The sequence below is a fragment of the Passer montanus genome, unplaced genomic scaffold (genome assembly GCF_014805655.1).
Source record: "Passer montanus isolate IOZ18808 unplaced genomic scaffold, ASM1480565v1 scaffold13, whole genome shotgun sequence".
NCBI classification, from domain to species: domain Eukaryota; kingdom Metazoa; phylum Chordata; class Aves; order Passeriformes; family Passeridae; genus Passer; species Passer montanus.
In genome coordinates this window covers 12,298,587-12,320,640 of record NW_024359832.1, presented here as the reverse complement: position 1 = coordinate 12,320,640, position 22,054 = coordinate 12,298,587, and the positions used below count along the sequence as shown (strand labels likewise).

Below are 22,054 nucleotides of genomic sequence, written 5' to 3'. Positions count from 1 at the left end.
TTTATAATTTCAACTTTCATATAGATAGCTGCATGAATCCCATAGATCCCAAAGTATTGCACTTTAAAGGCCTTCTTGCTCAGTTTCTATGTTAGTTTAAAAATTTTCCACCTAATTTTGGATGATCGCCAAGCATGGGCTGTTGTATATATGGCTTCAAAAGTTTTTCTTGCCTATCTTCAGTACTGTAATTAATAATTTAGAAATAGTATAAAAAAATTGATCAATTGTCATTGTACAGATGAGAATATTTTCAAACACCAGTGCTTGAAACAAGCACACTTTCAGATTACTTGATCAAATAACATGACATGTTATAGCTTGTGGCTTCATTAACTCTTAATTAAAAGAAATGCTGCTATCTTGCACCTCTCACACATACTTCCATTTACTGCATTACTGGTTTGTCAATTTTCAAGGCTGTATCTTTTTTCTTAAAGATACTGTTTTTAATACTTTTTTAAGTTTATTATCTTTCATTTCAGGATTTATTCTTTCTTTAATGATTTTTTCATAGAATAGCATTCTTACCTAGTAAAACAGCATTGTACTAAGTGAAGCATCACCTGAAATATAAATTCTTGGAATGATGATTTACATCGATAATGTAATTTTTTTTGCTTACCTTGAGATAATTGTAATGCTGAAATATCATGTTGGCTTGAAGAAAATCCTGATGGGCTATTATTGCTAATACTGAAGAGACATTTATTAGCAATGCTAGCATCTGTTTGTTTTTATTAACCAGGAAATGATGACAATAGCTGTTCTCCCCTGGCCCGCTGCCCTGCAGAATGTACTTGTCTGGACACAGTAGTTCGCTGCAGCAACAAAGGTCTAAAAGCTTTGCCTAAAGGCATCCCAAAAGATGTGACTGAACTGTAAGTGGCCTGCTTTTTTTCACTTTTATGAAAATTAATGTCAGATTTTTATTGTCAGTGCCAAGAATGAGGGGAAAAGAAAATGAAGAATTGAATTTAGTAGATGAGTTGAAATTTGTTAATCCACTGCTTAGAAAGTCTTTCACATTATCTTGAGAAAACAGAGGTTAAGGTTGAATTAGCAATGCTTTGTAAGTCCCAAACCACTCTTAAGAACTATCTGTTGCTGAAAAGCTTTAAAAATATATGTGTATAAAATCGTAATCACTCTCAGATTTTATATCCCCAGCGCTGAACCATTGTATAACTGTGTGGATATCATGTTACAATGGGTTAAATTAAGGGCAACAGTGAATCTGATTAATTACTGATCATTGGTTAGAAAGGAATGAAGTTAAATTACATGAAAAAGCAAAAACAAAATAATATGAATGTGTTTTCATAACGAACATGTTTTTTATACCTCTAAATCCATATTTTTTACCTCTAAATCAAGCACCTTAATTCTCTAAATCAATGGCCTTCATCTGTGTTGAGGATTTAAAAAACCTGGACAATGGCTTTATGGTACTAAGGGAGTGAACTAGGAAAGCTGCTCTCCTGTATTTGTTGCCTGTCTAATAAGAGAGTCTTGTGAGTAAAAGTGGCATCTGGTGCCTGTCTTGGCCACAGTGGTCATAAAATCTCTGTCAGCAAGAGGAAAAGTGCCAGTAAAACTTTAACTCTGAATATGAGGAGAGCAGAATTCAGGCTGCTCAGGGAGCTAGTAAGATGTCCAAGGGAAATGCTTTGGAAGGTACTGAGGTACATCAGTGCTGGTCACTTTTTAAGTACCACCTGTTAGGAGCTAAAGAGCAAGCAATTAGAAAATGTCAGAAGCCAAGCAGGTGAGGCAGAAGGCCAGGTCAGCTAAGCAAGGATCTTCTGGAGCTAAGGCAAAAATAAAAAGTGTACATCCACTGGGTTACATGGGAGGAATACAGAGGTGCTGCTCATCACTGTAGGAAGAAAATTGGCCCAATGAGAGCTGAAGCTGGCCAGTGCTGCTGGGGATGATAGAAAAAGCTTTTTAAAATATCTCTAATAGCAAAAGGCAACCAAGAAATAACACTGGTCCATTTTTCAATTAATATGACCTCACAAACAGGGACATAGACAAAGCAGAGATGTTTAATGCTTTCTTCACTTAGATCTTCAGTACCAATTATCAGCTCTGAGGGTTTCAATGCCCTGAGCTGGAGGACCGTGACTGTGAGAATGATTAACACCCAGCCATCCCCAAACTTCCACAGGATTTGCTGCTTCTTCTGGCTTTCTTGAAGTCTATGGGGCCTGATGAAATTCATCCAAAAATACTCAAAGAAATGGCTGATGCTGTTCCAAGGTCTCTCTCAATGATTTCTGTCTGTTCTTGGTAATCTAGAGAGGTCCCAGTCAACTGGAAGCTAGCAAATGTCACAGTTTTTGAGGAGGGCAAGGGGTTTCACCCTGGTTACTAAAAAACAGTCACTTTCACTTCAGTGTGAAGTAAAATTATGGCAAAGAAAGGTTCTTCTTCAGAGGGTGGTCATACACTGGAGCAGGCTCCCCAGTGAAGTGGTCACAGCACCAAGCCTACCAGAATCCAATAAATACTTGGACAATGCTCTCAGGCACCTGGTGTCACTCTAGGGGCTGTCCTGAGCAGGGCCACGAATTGGACTCTGTCCTGAGGTGCATTAGGGAAGAGTGTAACCAGCAGGTCAAAGGAAGTGATCCTCCTTCACTGTTCAACACTTGTGAGGCCACTTCCAGAGTATTTTGCCCAGTTCTGGTCTCCACAGTTCAAGAAAGACAAGGAGTTACTGGAGAGGGTCCAGTGGAGGCAAAAAAGGTGATCAGGGGCTGAGAATCTCTCCTCAGGTGAGGAGGGACTGTGGGAAGTGGGTCTGATTAGCCTGGAGAACACTGAGATGGGATCCCATCAATACATAGAAATACCTCAAAGGCTGGTGTCAACAGCATGGTGCCCAGCAACAAGACAAAGACTAATGGCCATAAACTAAGCCACACAAAGCTGCACCTCAACATGAGGAAGAACTTAACATTGAGGATGTCAGAGCACTGGAAAAGGGTGCCCAGGAAAGTTGTGGAGTCTTCTACGCAGACATTCAAAATCCACCTGGATGTGTTCCTATGTGACCTGTGTTCCTATGTAGGTAGCCCTGCCTTGTCAGGGGGTTGGGACTGGATGATCTCCAGAGGTCCCTTGTAATGATTCTGTCATCCTTCCAACTCAGGATATTCTACGATGCACGTATTATGATAGTTTTGTGATACTATCGTAAATAGTATCACAAAACTATCAAAAAAATACCGGTTTTAATAGAATGTCTTCTTTTTCACGTAGGCAGTTTTATAAAATCTGGACTATTTTATCAACCTATTGAAACATTTTTTTCTATGAGAAAAATTGTTAAGATTGCATTTTATGAAAGATACTCTTTGCAGATGCAGGTGGACAGTAACATAGACATAAAAAAAGAGCTTGCTACCTTAGGTATTGTTTGAAGATATTAACTGATTAAGCTGCTCATAAGACCATAAGAGCAAACTTTTATGCTATGAAAGGGAAAATATGAACCTAAAAATTGAGATACTAGTTTGTTTTGATTCTTGATCAAATAGGTCACAATATTGAAAGAAATAGAAATGGTTTACAGGAAGAAAAATGTCGGTTTGTGTTACATATGGCAGGTATTTAATAATGTTTCGTAATGGCTGGTTAATGTAGTGCTTTTCCAGAAAACATTATAACTATGTTTCATAAGTAACTAAAAAATTCTACTGTTTTACAGTTTGGTATTATATAGAAGATTCTGAGATGCCCACATTAGTCTGGTGCTTAGTAGCATCTAAAAGTATTTAGCCATTGATAAATTGAAATTATTAAGACCTCAAATTAGCACACAGGTATATAAACCTGTATTTCATTACGTTTTGAGTTTGGTTGTTTGTTTTTTTTTTCCATCAAAGTGAAGATGACTTTCTTGAACACAATCTGGTATAAATACAGTTTGGCAATATAAGGTCATCAATGCAACGTAAAGCAAAGCAGCTAAAGAGAGATACTTTTGGAATTGCAAATGGACCCCTGTGACTGAAAATTCATTTGTTTCCAATTTTATATGCTTTAGTGTCTAAGCATGCAATTCAGCATATTTTTCAAAAGAATAATGGAGGTGGTTCCTGTTAACAGTTGCACACTGATTGATTCTTCTTGCTTATTATCATGCATGGCTCTTCTAAGACATACTCCTCATGTGTTTTATAAAATATCTCAATTGTTGCTTCATTTGAACAAGAAGGAATTTTTGTCAGGCAAGTGGATACTTGTAGTATTTCAGTTCTAATGAAGCTTAGTAATATAACCTAATATATCTGTTGATAAAAGAATGTCCTCAGAAATTTACTTCTTCAGAAATTTTAAAAGTTGGGGTTTTTAAAAATAATTACATAAGCCCATGCTCTATTCACCACCGTTACTGTAATGTAAGTAAAAAGTTTGTCAAGACACATTTTGGATTTGGCAAGCAGCCCTAGAAAGTCATAGTCCAAAGGAAATAAGAGGAAGAAAGAAAGACTGCCTTTTGATTAAATGAAGATAGGTTTTTGTGCCGTTTAACTGTGTTTCAGCTTATCCATTTAGTCAAGACTGAAGTTTCCAAAGATGCTACGGCATACGTAAAGATATTAAGCTCAAAATAAAACTAAAAATGTCTCTGTTAAAGACTGCTCTTAGCTCAGGCATGTTACAAGTATTTGGATGGCAAAAATGTCTTCTTAGTATAGGGATAATGAGGGTGTAGTTTCCACTTGGGTTCCAGGAAACATAAGTAATACCACCATCAGCAAAGTCATTTTCCCCAGCTGAGAAGCAAAGACCTTTACTCTTCTTACCACTATGTGCTTCATTTCAAACCATCAGGTAAATTCAGCACTTCTTACAATCTCTAAACTACTTGCCCTGGTTACATGGAGAACCCCTCCACTTGTACTTTGTTATGTCTGGCTGCACACTGGAAGCTTTTCAGGCAAGGCTTGTTACCTTCCTCTGCCTGTAACGCCGGTGCCAGCGCAGTTTGATAGCTCAGAGCCCATTAACTCTAAGGATGAGAGGGTCTCTTACTGAGAATTATGAGCATGGGAGAAGAGTGAGCAATATAAAACAGGAGCTGTGAACCTACTGAGAGGGGGGAAAAAAATCTAACTTTTCTAGTGAAGGGTAATTGATTACTGTCTTCAGTCACTAAGATACTTCACAGGAATAGGACTGTAGCATGGTATACTGATGTATCATAGAATTTACAGGGATAAATTAAGAAAGGTGACCTGAACCACAGGAATGACAAATGAGTGTGCTGTTACAGTTAAAACCAGACCTTGTTGTTTGTAATGTAAAGGACTACCTGTGCAATGCCAGAGTCTGTTTTTTTCATGATAGCTAAAGTCCACACTTAATGTAATTTGCAGAAGTCAGACGTACCCTTCCTCTGTAGGTATGTGGGAAATGGAGATGATAAAGACCTCAATTTGCAGAGTCATTTTGAAATAATGCAAGAGATATTTTTATTGTGTTACTTCATACAGTAACATTTGAATCTTAAGCTACAAATCTTCAGTTTTATCTCTAAAAACCAAAATTTGTAAGCAAGTTTTCTTATAAAATGGAAGAGTATGCATTCATTTGCTATTAACTTTACTGTTGGATTCTGAGAATAGTGGATGAAGATGCTCCTATTTTAATGAAATACATAATGCTTTTTGTTTTATTTTTCTGATTTAGTTATTTGGATGGAAATCAGTTTACCCTTGTTCCAAAAGAGCTTTCCAACTACAAGCATTTGACACTCATGTAAGTAGTTTAAAGCAATGTTCTCTACTGGAAGTAAAAGCAAAATAAAATACCTTACTCAATTATATCTGAATTTATTTGTAAGAAAAAGCCTGTAAAATGTATCATATCTTTCAGAAAATACCCAACCATTTTTTATAAGTGAGTATATTTTGTTCTACTCATCATGTCCTACATATGATATACTCAGTCACCTTTTGTGAGCACGGGTATTTTATTCCAGTGATTACGTCACAAAATAACAAAGCAAAAATTATAGTTGACCTCAAAAGAGACATAAGGTCTTTTAAAGTCAGGGTAATTGTTTCTCCCACAGTATATGGTTTTCATGACCCAAGGAGAGAGCATGTCTAAAATGCCTTGCTGCCTATTGCCTATCACTACATGATTTTAGGCAAAACACTAGTTGCTTTAAAATTTATTACCTCTACCTCATGGATGGCTTGAATATGATTTCTGTACCTTTTAAGTGTACAGTGAGGAAAAACAAGAAGACTGTAGATGTAAATGACTGTAATCCCAGCTGAATTCCATGGCCTTTGTTAGGACTATAAAAAATTTGTACCAGCTGAGGCTGAACTGTGTTACATTCTGAAAGAAGTTTGTGGTTTCATTATAATCAGAATGAAAAGTGGAGGGGAGTAACAGAATCCCTTAAATTTCATTTTTCACTTGGTTTAGCACAACTCAAAAACAAGAACTTGATTTCCTTAATTTACCTCATGTTAGACAAAAGAAGTCACAGTCACAAATTTTTTAAAACCCATACTTTCAAAACTTTTTGGATTTTTCAAACAATATCAGGGAAAAAAAACCCCTTGCAATATTTTCAAGTCTATCCTGTGTAGAACTTGTAGGAAATCTTTGTGAATAATTTAGGGAAGTTGTGAATTGGTGAATGGTAAATAGAATGCAAATGAGTATCAATAGTCTCCATTTATGAGATCTGCAGGGCTCATTATTTTAAAGTTTTCTGTACATTTAGTCCTACTACTGTTATGTAGTTGAGAATGTTCCTCAGCTGTGTTTGGAAAAAGAAACCACTGTACATAATCCTGTGGTTAAAAAAAGAATTACATGCAAGTCTCCTGAGTTCCAGATTAACAAAGAAAGTTGTTTATTTTTATCTTTTTCTTTCTCTTTTGGATGTATTTCTCTGTTATAGTTGCCTAATATGTTTATTATGAGTAGGTAATCTTTAATGCTTTCATGAAAATTTCAAGTGGGGAAATATGTATATTGCATAGCTATTCAACAGTGCTCTTAATATATCAAGGTTCCCTCAAAAAACAAGGGCAGTATTTCACCACAAAATACATGAAACAATACTGAAATAGTCAACATAAAATGAGAAATAAAGCACAATATGAGAATAAAAGACAGACAGTATTCACATTTAATGCAGCATCTTTGAAGCTACCAGCATACAACTACAGCTTCCATCATAATTGTGTTTAAGATTTTATTCATTAGAATTTTGAACAAAGACATGAGGGCTTTTACTGTAAATCTAAGTTCTTTATAATAATAGCTCTGGGCTTTGATGTCTTCATCACATAAGTGTTAAGTAGAGTATTAAATGATATTTACTTAGGTGTCATTAGGGACATGACTAGAATGACTTCCACTTTAAAACATTACTTTCATTTCTGTGCTTGAGTTCATGAAGGATTGCATTATTAACTTGGTAGCATGATGAACATTGCTATAGTATTAGAATGCATTGTGCTGCTTTTTCATCTGTGTTGAAATGGAAATGCTTTTGATTCATCAAGCTAAACACTTGCTGGGCTTGTATATGGCATGTGAAAATAAAAATGTGCTGCTTTAAATAGTTATATCAATGATAATACTACTTCTACTAATGAAAATGTGTCTGTTTAACTTACAGTGTTTTGGGACTGGGGCAATCATTTTAAGGTCTGAATTTCTGAATTTATTTTTTAGAGATTTAAGTAACAACAGAATCAGCACTCTTTCTAATCAGAGCTTCAGCAACATGACTCAGCTGCTCACCTTGTAAGTTTAAACATGTAACAGTGACTCTTTGGAAGCATTGCAGTGGGGTTTTTTGTCTTGGAAAGAAAGGGTGTTTAGTTGATATTAAAACTTGCTTGGTTTGGAGGCTGTAAAATAACTTGTTTCCTAACTACCTGTGTATGCAAAAGCTGATTTTGGTCATGCTCTGCATAGTTTACTGAATAACTGATTCACTTGCTGACAGCATTTTTTATATTTTCAGAATTCTTAGTTACAACCGCCTAAGATGTATTCCTGCACGGACTTTTGATGGGTTGAAATCACTTAGGTTGTTGTAAGTATTATTTTTTTAATCGTTGCTATTTTCCATCATTTTTATTTGTGTACAGAAGATAGCAGAACCATAGGAAGTTAGTAGATTATAAAACCTATCAAATATTTCAGAAGTGATAATTTCAAAAGTCCACAGCAGAACATGTAATTTTTGCCTCCATATGTGTCATTTATAACCATTTAAGTCTTGGTTGGACTAAATACCTAAAGCATGGCATTATTTAAGTGTGCTTTCATACTTTCAGTTAGTCAATAACAATATGGATAATTTCAAGAACTGTAATTCTGTGTTTGTTAGATATTCATGTAAACAAATTAATTTATAGAAAAGGAGAGATACTTTTCACAGAAACACAGGATGAGCTGTGTTGAAAGAAACCCACAAGGATTATTGGGTCCAGCTTCTGGCCCTGCACAGCATCATTGCCAAGAGTCACACCATGTGCCTGAGATGATTGCCCAAATTCTTCTTGAGGTCCATCAGACTTGGTGCTGCCACCCCTGGGGAGCCTGTTCCAGTGCCCAGCCACCTTCTGGTGGTTGGGTGAAGAATCTTTCCTAATATCCAACCTAAACCTCCCCTAATCCAGCTTCAGTCCCTTGGGTGCTGTCACTGGTCCCCAGAGAGAAGAGATCAGTGCCTGCCCCTTCTCTTCACTTCATGAGGAAGTTCTGGGCTGCAATGAGGTCTCCCCGCAGTCTCCTCCAGGTGAACAGACCAAGTGACCTCAGCCCCTGTTCATACAGCTCTCTGAAGGCCCTTCACACCACCATTCATCATCTTTGGACATTCTGTATTAGCTTCCCATCTTATACTGTGGCACCCAAAATTGCAATTTTCAAGGTGAGGCTGCCCCAGCTCAGAGCAGAGCAGGACAATCCCCTCCCTTGCCCAGCTGGCCATGCTGTGCCTGATGCCCCCAGGACAGGGCTGGCCCTCCTGGCTGCCAGGGCACTGCTGACTGATGTTCAACTTTCCACTGACCAGGATGCCCAGGTGCCTTTCCTGGCACTGCTTTCCAGCATCTCATTCCTCAGGTTGAACCTACATCCAGGATTGCTCCATTCCAGGTGCAGAATCCAGCACCTGCCCTTGTTGAACATATCACTATTCCCAGTAGTGATGTTTAATGAAGTCTTTCATTTTATACCTCTACTATCAGATTTGGACAAAAGGATTAAAAAGATCATATGAACATAATTATTGCAAATTTCAGGGAGATGCTGAAAAAAATCAGAAAACCTTTTGCTATCTGATATCTCTAAATCAAATTGTTACTTTGCATAACTGTGCCGACTTTTATCAACTTTTATTTTTCAATTTTAAAATAATTACAGTGTTTTTATCTCTTATGAAAACCCAGACTGAAAAAAAAATCAAATGACAAGTAGGCTGCCAGTAAGAGTTTACAAAATAAAAAAAGAAACCATGAACAGCTAGAAGCACTGAGGAGCTAGAAGAAACAAATATGTGAAAAGCTGAAAACTGTTGAAAGAACATGAAATTTGCCTAGTTAGCCTGATGATTTTCTATGCATTGATATTACTGTGTTTCTTTTCTCTTTAAGGTCTTTACATGGCAATGATATTTCTGTTGTTCCTGAAGGAGCCTTTAATGATCTTTCAGCATTGTCACACCTGTGAGTATTCAGCTGGTATACTGTATTTTTCCATGAGAAAAAAAAAAAAAAAAAAAAAAAAAAGAAACCATGAACAGTTAGAAGGACTGAGGAACTAGAAGAAAAAAATATGTGAAAAGCTTAAAACTGTTGAAAGAAGATGAAATTTGCCTAGTTAGCCTGATGAGTTTATATGCATTGATTTTACTGTGTTTCTTTTCTCTTTAAGGTCTTTACATGGCAATGATATTTCTGTTGTTCCTGAAGGAGCCTTTAATGATCTTTCAGCATTGTCACACCTGTGAGTATTCAGCTGGTATACTGTATTTATTTTTTTTTTATGCTTAGCCAATTTCATAGAGCCAAACAAAGACATAATGCAAAGAAGTTCTCTGGAAGAAGATCGTGCTTGTGTAGAGGCTGGTCACTGGCCAGAGAGCCAGCAGCAGCTCAGCAGAATAATCCTGGGCCTGCTGCTTGGGCTGCAAGTTGAACTTGTCTGCCCTGTGTCCTTATGGCAATGAAGGCTAAAGACACTCTGGGCTAAATCTGAAAGTGAGCAGCCAGGGGATTGAGGATACTGATCACTCCTTACTGCCTGGCCCTCCTAGGGCCACGCCTGGGCTATGAGTCCAGTTTCTCCAGTACAAAGCAGATGTTTATGAACTAGAGCAAATCCAGCAGAGGGGCAAGCAGGGTTGGGAGGTGGCTAGATTGAATGAGCTGTAAGGAGAAGCTATGGGAACTGTAGCTTATCCAGCCTGAAGAAAGGGATGCCAAGGAGAGACCTAAAACTCTTCAAGCCTCTAAGGATTACAGCAATGATGGAGACTCAGAGGTGCACAGTGAAGAATGAGAGTAAAGCATCAAAACCTGCAACATGGGAAATGCAATTGAACATAATGAAAAATTCTTCACTGTGAGGATGTTTCAGCCAGGTTGCCCAAAGAGAAGCAGGAGAATCTCCGTCCCTGGAGATTTTCAGAGCTCAGTTGGAAACAGCCCTGAGCAGCCCTGACTACCAAGGTATCCCTGCTTTGTGCAGGAGGTGAGAATGGATGAAAATTATTCTATGATTCTCTGTCAGCATCTCGTTGACACTAAACACATCATATCTGATTTCAGAACATAATTTGAGGCAATAGTTTTCCGGTTTTTAATTTTCATTGGGAAGCTAAATTAGAACAAGGTACCTTCTGCAAACCTCATGGTGTTTTTGGACAATTAAAACTTTGAGGAGTATGTTGACTGTTGCCTTTAGATATATCTGGGGGCTTAAGTTTTTGAACAGCAACAGTTGTTAAAAACTTAATTATCTGTTTCTCATTCCGTATTGGCCATTTATATTTAGCTCTCAGAAATTTCATACTGATTAACCTTTCAGTATAAATAATTGATAATTCATTCAAATGCTACAATTTAACCAATTTATCTGCATGAAATATCAGTAAAACTTGGATAGAATTGATTGTTACTGGTACTCTTTTTTTAATGGGTGCCAGTTATCCTTGTTAATGTTTTGATTTTAGCAGAACAATTGTGTTAGTTCAGGCTGACATCCACTTTTGAAAATACAGAATGGACAAATTCTAGGTGTTTCTGCTTGCATGGGAATTTCCCTTGTTACTAAGTCTCCTTTTTTAACTGCTTTGACTTAAGCCTGACTGATAAATATGTATATTTTCTTGAGTACAGCTTGAATGTATTAAAAAGTTAATATGAGAGGGCTTTCTGCTCAGTGGGGCAGAAAAGAGTGTTTTGGCTCTGGTAGTTCCTACTGCTTTTGCTTGCCAAAGATTTTCTTGTATCTCTAGAAGACCCACTGATTCAAAGCTGTGGAAAGTATTGAAACATCTGGAGAAGGAGGATGTTCTAATACAGCCATCTGATAGTGCTTGCACATGTTTATCTGTTAAAGGTCCATGATTACTTTATTTGTTGAAACGAACATGAGTACATCTTCACAGAACAGCACAAGGCTTCAATCCTTCAAATTAACTGCATGTCTCATTGTTTTCAGAGTTTTAAGAGTATTTTCAGTTTATAGCAGAGAAAATAAACACTTAAAAATCTGTTACAGAAATTAATTGTGAAGATCTCTAGCTAATTTTTTTTTAATTAAGGAAAATCACAAGGATCATTATTTAAAGAAATGGATTTGTTTTCATAATGAAGCAATTCTTATGTAACTACCACAAAGCCAGGATAATGTGGTCTTATTGACTTATGCAGCAGAAAACTCTTACAGAATTCTGCACATATTTGTGAGTTCAGTGAGACAGCTCCAAAGAGGAAATAATGAAATCCAATTTGAAAGCTTAGAAACAGATGGTTTGTACCAGCCTGAGAGCCATAAACTGAAAAGAAGAAATATCAGGGCAGAATTCTGTGGAATTTTCTTGACTGCTTCAGGAGAAATACTTTATTCTTGTTATCTTGTTAAATTGCTCAGGATCAGTTTCACTCTGCTGATGCAGCTGATCTTCACCATTACAAACCAACAGTAACAGAGCTAGTTGGTATTAGCTCACCAAAGTTCACACATAGTTCTGTTAAGAATATCTACGTTTCTGGACTATGTTTCTACTAAAACTATAACTTCTTGATCTAGAACCCAAATCCAAACACTTTGTGCTGTGACAGGCATTTTTGTCGTGGAAGAACGGGTTTGTGTTTTGAATAGTTTTTGCCAACCCATTTTCTGGCTTCTTTTTTTAAAAAGCAGCCATTTAAAACTTGATTCCCTTTTTTATTTCTCTTTTTTTTTTCCATAGGGCTATTGGCGCAAATCCTCTTTATTGTGATTGTAATATGCAGTGGCTATCTGACTGGGTAAAATCAGAATACAAGGAACCTGGTATTGCACGTTGTGCTGGTCCTGGTGAAATGGCAGATAAACTTCTTCTTACAACTCCTTCTAAGAAATTTACTTGCCAAGGTACTGTTGTTGTTTTTTTTTTCTTTTTGAAGTGTCAATTCTTAATTTTTACAAATAGTTGAGCTGTGAATTACGAGTCTTTTGTACTCAAAATATATTTATTATAACGTCTTAACTCAGCCTTTTCACTTTTACTCATATTTAAGGATATAGGCATTGGTTCCATTCAGGAAATGTATTTATTTTAAAGATTTTAATTCCTATATCTTTTAAAATAAATAGAGAAAAAGGTCTTTGGACTTGCAGTACAGTATTCCTCATGATGTACATAATACATCAAAGAACAGGATGTACACAGGTATTTTGTACTGCCTCAGTCATGAATAGAGTTTAAACATTTTTCCTGCAAGGTATTCACCATAAAAACTGTAAATACATCAGTAATCTTTGCAATCTGCTATTAAATGTATAATATGTCTCTGTTATTTCAGAAGAAAGCACAAACCAAACCAAGATAAATGTAGATAAAGGAATGTGATAACTACTGCAGAGGTCTTGATCTGAAATGTTGTTAAATGGGCAGTGTGTCAGGGCATTTAACTCCATGTTGGTACCAGTGTTGCTGGCATCACAACTTATATTATTGTCTGTTAATTCCTAGGTTATTTTTCTGAACTGTGCTATTACTTTTTAGAAAAGTACCCATTTGCTTACATCAGCAAGGCTTTGGTTTATTTACTGTTAAAATCTTTCTCTATTCCACTGATTTATCCCTTCTAAAATATTTTGAAAACAGAGAAAGCTTGTACTGTGATTTCATTTTTTGTGGTCCTGATTTAAAAACATTGAAACTCTAATTTTAAAAAAGTGTTCTTATATTTGTAAGCCATTACTAAGCTCATTGTGATTTCTGAGGCATCAGATGAATATGAACTTTTGTCTTGTAGAAGAAACTTAATCTCGGTGTCTAGGTAATCTTGAAGCTGTTTTGACTTATTCATCATTTAAAGTATCTTCAAAGGTGAACTTTATCCCTTTGTCATTTTGTTCTTAAAAAAGCAAAGCAGTGGGACTTTGTCAGAGTTTGTCTTATCCAAAGTTTTCTTTACTGAATATTTAATCTATTCAGTCTCAGTCTCTTTAGACTTCCTGACAAAAAAAACTTTTCTTTTTTTTTTTTTTTTTTTTTTTTTTTAATATAATTACCACTGGAATCCATCTTGTTACTTGTGATGCCAGTGAGGTTTTTTCCGTCTGAAATCCCTCTTGAAGCAGTACATCTCTGAGGTCATGGCAGTGTTCATTGCATATGACACTCATCTGTTGCAAAGTCTCTTAGCCTCATTTTAGATAGGACATTTGCTGACCAGTCTGATCATTTTCTTTACCAGTATCCACTGAACAGTATTGCAGATATGCTTTTATTGCATCTGTCATAGGAATACAAGTGAAGGAATATTTGTGTGGATATGAAGAACCTGCTTCATTATTTTCCAGCTTTCTCAGTTTTACAAACTGTATCACATCTATCTGCAATCATTGTTATATTTCTGTCAGACAATCCAGAAATTACATCTTATTCCCTCCTGCCCATCAGAAAAGATCCTTTATATAGATGTGCAGGGTAAGAGCTGTGTATTTGTTTCACTTCCAAGAGTGGAGATCTGGTGTTATGGATACCTTTGAAAGAAAATAATTTTCCTGCCACTGTCCTATGAAGATGATCATAATTATAATTGCAAATCAGCAGCTTTTCAATGACATGATGGCCCTTAAGGCATTTTGAGTCTGTTGCTCAAAGATAAGTAATTTTATCTTTTGCTTAAAAGTGAACTGCTGAATAATAGAAATTAGGAAGATCCTATATTCCTGTTAGAACCAAAATTTTTGCCTATGAATAAAAGGGCTGTTTTCAGAATATCTGTTGCTGGTCTGCTACTGTATATGGAGTTACAGGAAGAGTAATGTGTAATTCCCTCTTATCACTGTCTGTGGATTCAATTGATAATGAATTGGGTGCTTGAATTTTACCTACATGGTGAATAGTTCCCAGTTAAAATGGCATTTTACAATGAAGTCTCGTCTCAGTCGTAAAGCTTAACAAAATCACTTTACCTTACTCTAATTTTATGAATTCTTTTACTGCAGGAATCATCCATTAATATTTTTTTCTTCCAATTATTTTTCTACATTTGTGGGTGGGTTTTTTCTTTCCTTTTTTTAATGTGGCCTCTAACAGCTTCTCAATGTTTTACCTCTTTATCATCCTTGCCCTGCTTCTAGAGATTCCAGGGCCTTGTGGTTTTCTGATACCAGGTAAGGTTATAAGTAGATCTGGAATGGGTGATCTGCTTAAGAACAGACCTTCTGACCTTCCTTTTGTGTACCTCAAGCAGAATTCTTTCCTAAGACACGCATGTACTGTTTGTTTTCCCCTGTGATGAATTTACAGATGATTATTAATGATATTCATAATTTAGTATATTGTATGAATTTTTTTATTTCAAAAGTCTGGGTTTAAAATCTGCGTTATCTAAATGAAATTATTACTTCCATTGCATTGTTCTAAAATTGGTGATTTCATTAGCAGTGTAAATACTATTTTAGAGGCCATATGCAAGAGAGAAGTCAAAAAATGTCAGAGCTCAAAGATTTTCTTGAAACAGGTTTTTTAGAAGCTGGTTTGAGATGGTTTGTGTCATGTTTTTTCTTAAAACATCTTAGCTACATGTATATAACTATGTCAATAAAATACTGTTTGTTTTTCTCAGTTTACAAAAGAATTTTTTTCCTCAGGGCTTACTCAAGAAAATAGATGTCTACAGTTTGAAAAACTAAACTAACCAAAAGGTTATAAAACAAATTCTTTTTTGTATACAAGTATTTTAACACATGCAAGCAGGAAGAATAAAGGAACAGTATAGTGAAAATGAAAATAAGTTCCAAAACTACCTTTATGTTTTTTTTGATCTTTTAACTGAAGAATAATAAATCAAAATATTAATTTACATTGGATACTACATATATATTCATTAGAAATAAATAAAGTACAAAATCCAATAATGTTGCTTACTCCTTGTTGACACTTAGGTTCTCATCTTCTGTCTCTTTTGGAAGTGAAATTTAGATTGTTGTTTCATTTGGGAACAGAAGCTTAGTTACTGAATGTTTTTTTAATTTGTGCCAATTAATTAGCATTTATTGCATGAAAAGTAAAAAGAGGATGTAATATTCTGAATAAATAGAAGGAAGGATTGACTCCCAGGCTACAGCAAGTATTACAAATATTTGTGTGTGTGCCTCTTTCACTTATTTTTTTTCACAGAACCTCTTAATATACACAATAATCAGCAATAGTACAGAGTACAGTCAGGACTTTCTAGATGTTGATTCTATGATGTTTTTTCAACTTTTCAACCTCTCCTATGTGCTGATCTAACAGATACTTTGACCAGGTGTAGATTTCTCTTTCAAAATAATGCAATGAAGAGAAAAAAAAATTAATGGTCCTTACAGATTATGGCTTTGGCAGTAAGCACCTCATCACACATTACCATGTTCTGCTTGCAAGCTGTGACACAGAAGGATACCAGCAACTGCAGATTAGAAAAAAAAAATTAAAAGGTCACCCATTCTTTGTCTAAGACTCCCTAATGGATCCTTACAATCACATGTCTTCCTTCCAGGCCAGCTCCTTTACAATTAATGTGAGATAATTTGCAAAGAAAAATAAGAAAGTTAAGCAATCTAAGTTTAAAAGTAGAATAAAGCCCTATATCTAAGCAAAGCCCTTTTAGCTTTGAAAACTCTGCAGTTTGGCTCATTTTGTGTAAAACCTGTTACAGAGCAATCAGGCATTTGCTGCAGTAGGCCCCAGGAGTTGGGGATTTTTTTTCCCTTTAGAAGAAATCCGTTTGTTCCTTCAAAGGTGCAGTTCATCTGTGGATAACTGCAGCTTTTTTTTAGTAGGGGAAATCTGAATCAAACTGAAGACACTATTGTCATCAGGCCATAGAGCTGGTTATAGAGAATGTATCTTCATTCTTTTAATAGGCATTTGACCAAGTCCCCCATTTTTTCTTATAGTAATCAAACTTCACAATTATGAAAATTAGTCATTGTTCATACACAGGTGTTTTCTAACTTTTAACAAGTAACCAGTGATTTCTTCAGTTGTTTGGCAAAAAACAAACAAACAAACAAAAAAGGTTCCTAACTTGAAAATTCACCATGAAATGGCTGTAAAACCAGGAAACTACAGAGAAAAAAAAAAAAACAAAAAAACCCCAAAACCTAAACTAAACATATATCTGTATAACAGAGATAAGATTTGTGTAAATCAAAGCTGAAGTTTGGGTACTAAAACTTAGTATGACACAGATAAGATTTGTGTAAATCAAAGCTGAAGTTTGGGTACTAAAACTTAGGGTTTTGTCAATTTCCATTTCTGATTTCTTTCATTATAATCACTAATAGAAGAAGCTAGACTGCAAGCATGAATTGCACTCTTCACTTGCACATAGGTTCGAAGCAGAGTCTACGTGATTTGTGGGCTCAACCAACACAGTAATGCACAGAACTGCAGCTGACCTATAAGGAATACACAGTATATAGCTAGACTGCAAGCATGAATTGCACTCTTCACTTGCACATAGGTTCGAGGCACAGTCTACGTGATTTGTGGGTCAGCCAACACAGTAATGCACAGAACTGTAGCTGACCCATAAGGAAGACACAGTATAGAGCTGTTTATGGTGAGATAGCCTGGACAATGCAATTTACATTACAGTTTGTGGGTGTTCAAGGAATTTACAGTAATTTTACCATTTCATTTTGCCATCTATGTGATCCTGCAGATAAAAAATATGTTACAATAAAAATCCATTTAAAGAAGTATTCTCAGTAACACCATCATGGGAAGGATTGAAAACTGTGATAGCCTACTTTCTCACTGGCAATTCCTACTCCATAACAAAATAAAAGCTGAAATTGTGTTCTTGATTTTGTTAATACAAAGGCAAGGTAGTTATCATGGATCAGAACTCTACAGCTTTCAGAGGATAGGAATACAGGAATCACTTTGATGTCAGCTCCTTAACAAAAAATAAAAAGTGGTACTTAAACCAAAAATCCAATCCCATATTTATCGCATCAAAATAATGAAGGACAACTCAGCATTTCATTAACATAGAAACACCATAAAGTCTAAAATATATATTTGAAAATTTAAAACAACATGTCAGGTAGATCCTGTCCAATGTAAACTAATAGTTGTTTGTTTCTGACTTTCCAATTTGTATTTTTAAGGGCCTGTGGATGTTAATATTCTTGCAAAGTGTAATCCCTGTTTGTCAAATCCATGTAAAAATGATGGAACCTGCAATAATGATCCAGTTGACTTCTACAGATGCACGTGCCCATATGGTTTCAAGGTAGGTACTACATGAAGAGGAAAAAAGCTCAATGAAATGTAAGCTCCTCCTTAAGAACCTTTAAGTATTCTTTGTATCCCTTCCACTGGTGTGTGTATTTTCTTCTTACGTTATAATTGTTTTTCCCTGTGTAGGGTCAAGACTGTGATATTCCCATTCATGCTTGCATTAGTAACCCGTGCCAGCATGGTGGAACTTGTCATTTGAAAGAAGGAGAAAAAGATGGTTTCTGGTAGGTTTTTTAATTGTAATAACAGGATGGAAAACTACTGAGATTTTTATGTAGAGTAATGGTGTTAATCATTAGGTGTGCTGGTAAGAGCACCACAAAGGCAGATTTTAGCACTTTGGATGTTTTCAGAACATGTTGCCATCCTTGGAACGCTTCTAGAGCTTTGAATCTGTTAGAAACAATAACAAATGACTGTGATTTGTTGAGGCATATCAGGTCAAGACAGCATAGTATTGACTCCATTATGTTAATTAATAGCTAGCTAGATCCCTGCTGAAAAAATCTCATAATTCATCTGTTGTTGTGTGTATTACTTCAACAGACAGCATGTAAATGATAAAATGCAAATCCCAGTGAAACAGAAAATTAATGATTCATTTGAAACTCACTATGCCAGCAGATAAACATGCTGTGAGCATTTTTAATCTTGAGTTATTTAATCACACAGTACAATTACTCCAGATGTACTTCATGAATTATGAAATAAAGTTCTTTAGCATTCTTATGTGAGATTATTAGTCATTTAATAATCTACACCTCAAGCTTGTTAGAAATGACACTTCACAAAGATACAATTCATTATGCTGCAATTCGTTATGACATTATTCTTACTTTTAATCCAAATTCTGCCCAAGGATTAAATGGTCTTCTATTAAAAATTAAGTGTATACATCTTAATACTATGCCTCAAGAATTTAAATTGACATAGTCATGCCTCAGAATTTGATCTTTTTCATTTATTTGTTTGAACAGTACATATTTTGAAAATCAAAGCAATCTCGTAGTGAAAGCTTCAGAAATTATAGGTAGTGCAAATTACATGAAAATGTATGTGTAGTCATGTTTGAGTGACTTCTACATTTACTATCTATTTTGATGTATTTGTTTTGCAGAAACATGATTAAAAGCAAAAAAATAAATTACTGCTTTGTAGAATTTATGCAGGCTTTGTTTTTTTATATTAATGCATGTACATTAAAGAGAGTTTTATATTGGTGCATTTAACTGAATGATTGTGGAAAACTACTATTACATACTAATTGCCGATTCCACAATATTTTCCATGCATTTAACCTTAAAAAACCAACTGTATCACTTTCCATAAGAAATATAATCTTACAGTGTAAATGAAGGATGCTTTTCAAAAGCAATGCTCAATTATTTAATTTATCAGGCTCCTTAAACTAATGACTAAGATATGGCTTTAGAAGCATTTTTCTGTAATTTAAAATACAAAAACTACTTTGGGATTGTTTGACAAAAAAGGCTCTTTACGTTATATCAATCATGTTCTGTTGTGGAATATTATAATTCTAATGTAATTCTATTAACTACAGAACTCTTGGTCTGGACTCCTCACCTAAAATGTCCATGTGGTTATTTGCTTTTCTGTATTGCAGGTGCACTTGTGCAGACGGATTTGAAGGTGAAAACTGTGAAGTAAATGTTGATGACTGTGAAGACAATGACTGTGAAAACAATTCCACTTGTGTGGATGGAATTAATAACTATACTTGCCTTTGTCCACCTGAATATACAGGTAGGAGTATAAGAGAAAGCACATGTAATTCAAGAATTCCTGGCAGAAGAGTAATGTTTTCCACTTCGAAGGTATATTAGTAGTTACTCTACAACTGACTTAATAGCAGGTGTCACTCAGTATTTTTCTCCTGTATGATTTGTAGTCAAAACTAGATTTAATGTCCACTCATCAATTCCTTTTTATAGTTTTGAAATTACAGCATTTTTGTAATTAAAAGGTCCTTCAAAATGTGCCACTCCTTACTGTTTGCCTAGACACCTCAGCAGAGGACCTCTGTAGCTATAGAAATCTGAAAAATATTCTGCTTTTGTCCTTAATCCTCATTTTACTATGAAGAATTTGTCTGTGCCATTGGGGAACTGTATTTGGCACCCCTGGATGCTGTCCTGTACTCCACTAGAAATATTAATACCGAGTGTGATGCTTCCTGCACAGAACAAAAAGACAAATGTCTTTTGTTTCTGTCAGTTGGCAGGCAAGCCAAAGCATATCCTTCTCTTTGTGACAGAGGATCTCGTGCTTGTTGTCATGGTCTCTGTGGGAATGGAGGATAGTTGGAACAGCAGCATGGAGGAAGTAGGATCTATTGTTTGCACTGATATTTTTTATAGCACTTCTAACTAGACAGATCTATTTTCTGTCATATAGTTGACCGCTAGAAGAGCATAGAGTTTAAATTCATTATTATTTGAAATACACAAAAATTAAATGTAAGATCCATCGTAATTTGGGAATTAATTCTACTCAGTCATCCTATTTTTTTACTTCAATCAATCAAAGTTGAGCCCTGGGAATCTGTAAGGAGAGGTAAATGCATGAATTAATCTCATTTATTGAAAACCCAGCTAAGTCCTTTCTCATCCAAAATGTTTCCATCTCTAGTTCTACAGACTGCTGGATTGCTCCCCTGGTTTAGGGTATTCAAATTTAAAGTCAGTATTTAAATAGTGGGAATGCACAAGGAGTGAAGATGTTAAAACACAAGTTTAAGAAATACAAATTCATAATCTAATAGAGGTATTCCTCCAGTACCTATTCTGGGTAAATGTTTGGTGGAAATTCCCCTGTGCAGGATAAGCTACAATATGTAAAGCAATAAAAAAGCCAAAAACCTGTTTAACAATACGTGGATGATCCATATGTGGAAGGACAGACATAATCTTCTCGTAAGAAAAAATACTGTTTTGCCAAGTACCAATACCTTTATGCCTGAGTGCAATTGTCAGTTCAAGCCTTGGAAAGGAATAACAGGTAGCAGCTTCAGTAAGTAGAAACAGCAGTTCTCCTACAGTTAATATTTCAGGAATATGTGAGTCAAGTTCAGCTCCCCTGGGATCGGTTGCTATCTCCTTTAAGAATGGGATCAGGCATTCTCTTGTGTAGGCTGGAAGAATGCAAAGCACAGTCACATCCATCCAGGATTGCTCTTCAGTGGCTTCATGCTTAGAGGTTTCATATACCTATTACAGAGGAGATAGTTCACTTGCAAGTGCATTCATCCGCTGCAGCTTTGCAGGTGGTTTTAGCTGTGTTGCTCATTTCTACATTTTCAACCTTACTTCGTGTGCCTTTAACTGTTCGAGTCTGGTAGTTGGATTCTCAGGATGCCATGGGAAGGACTTCTTTTTATTAAATATCCATAAAGTGGATACAAAGGATTGTCTATATGTCCTAGCCTAAAACTTTGATTAAGTGTTCCTGTTGCATTTTTGGAGTGTTGTAAATGAAATGTAAATTTTTAATTTACAGTTGAAATAAAAATTTAAGCATTTCTCTATATACCTCTATGGATAGAGAAAAAAGGAAAGAATAAGCATTGATAAAATTTTTAATGTTTGTATTGCAGTTGTGCTTCTTTAGTCAAAATACAAGACAATGCATTTTTTAATTTGTTTCATATCTGTGCATAATTTTACCATAATCATACAATGAGTTTTATAGATACAATGCCTGTTCATAATATCTATTGAAGTCAGTAAGACACGTGAGTAGGTGATAGTCTTCTCACCAGCTCTAAAAGAAATCAAAACAATCTATTTCTAATCAGTAAGTTTAAGCTTCCAGTTAAAAACTGTTGAGAATTTACAATAGCTCATCAGACTTTTCTCAGCACTTTTTTTTTAAATGCTTTTCTTTTAAATGCATCACTAGAGCCTCAACTCATTTTATAGAAATTGTAGCAAAAATTTAGGTTTTCCATTACACAAAGTATAGAATTCTACAATATACTGTCTATCATACAAAGCATATAAGAATAGGACA

At 35.5% G+C, this 22,054-nt stretch overlaps 1 protein-coding gene across 14 annotated transcripts in view; it reads left to right on the top strand.

Annotated features, from left to right (window-relative positions):
- Positions 1–22,054, top strand: part of SLIT2 (slit guidance ligand 2) — a 254,614-nt gene that overhangs the window by 202,385 nt on the left and 30,175 nt on the right. For all 14 annotated transcript variants that reach the window (XM_039699037.1, XM_039699028.1, XM_039699025.1 and 11 more), the window contains 9 exons: positions 749–881; positions 5,707–5,775; positions 7,723–7,794; positions 8,018–8,089; positions 9,657–9,728; positions 12,482–12,645; positions 17,893–18,017; positions 18,152–18,249; positions 19,650–19,789. In XM_039699037.1, the coding sequence (XP_039554971.1) occupies positions 749–881; positions 5,707–5,775; positions 7,723–7,794; positions 8,018–8,089; positions 9,657–9,728; positions 12,482–12,645; positions 17,893–18,017; positions 18,152–18,249; positions 19,650–19,789 (945 nt within the window). The remainder of the gene's footprint in view (positions 1–748; positions 882–5,706; positions 5,776–7,722; positions 7,795–8,017; positions 8,090–9,656; positions 9,729–12,481; positions 12,646–17,892; positions 18,018–18,151; positions 18,250–19,649; positions 19,790–22,054) is intronic.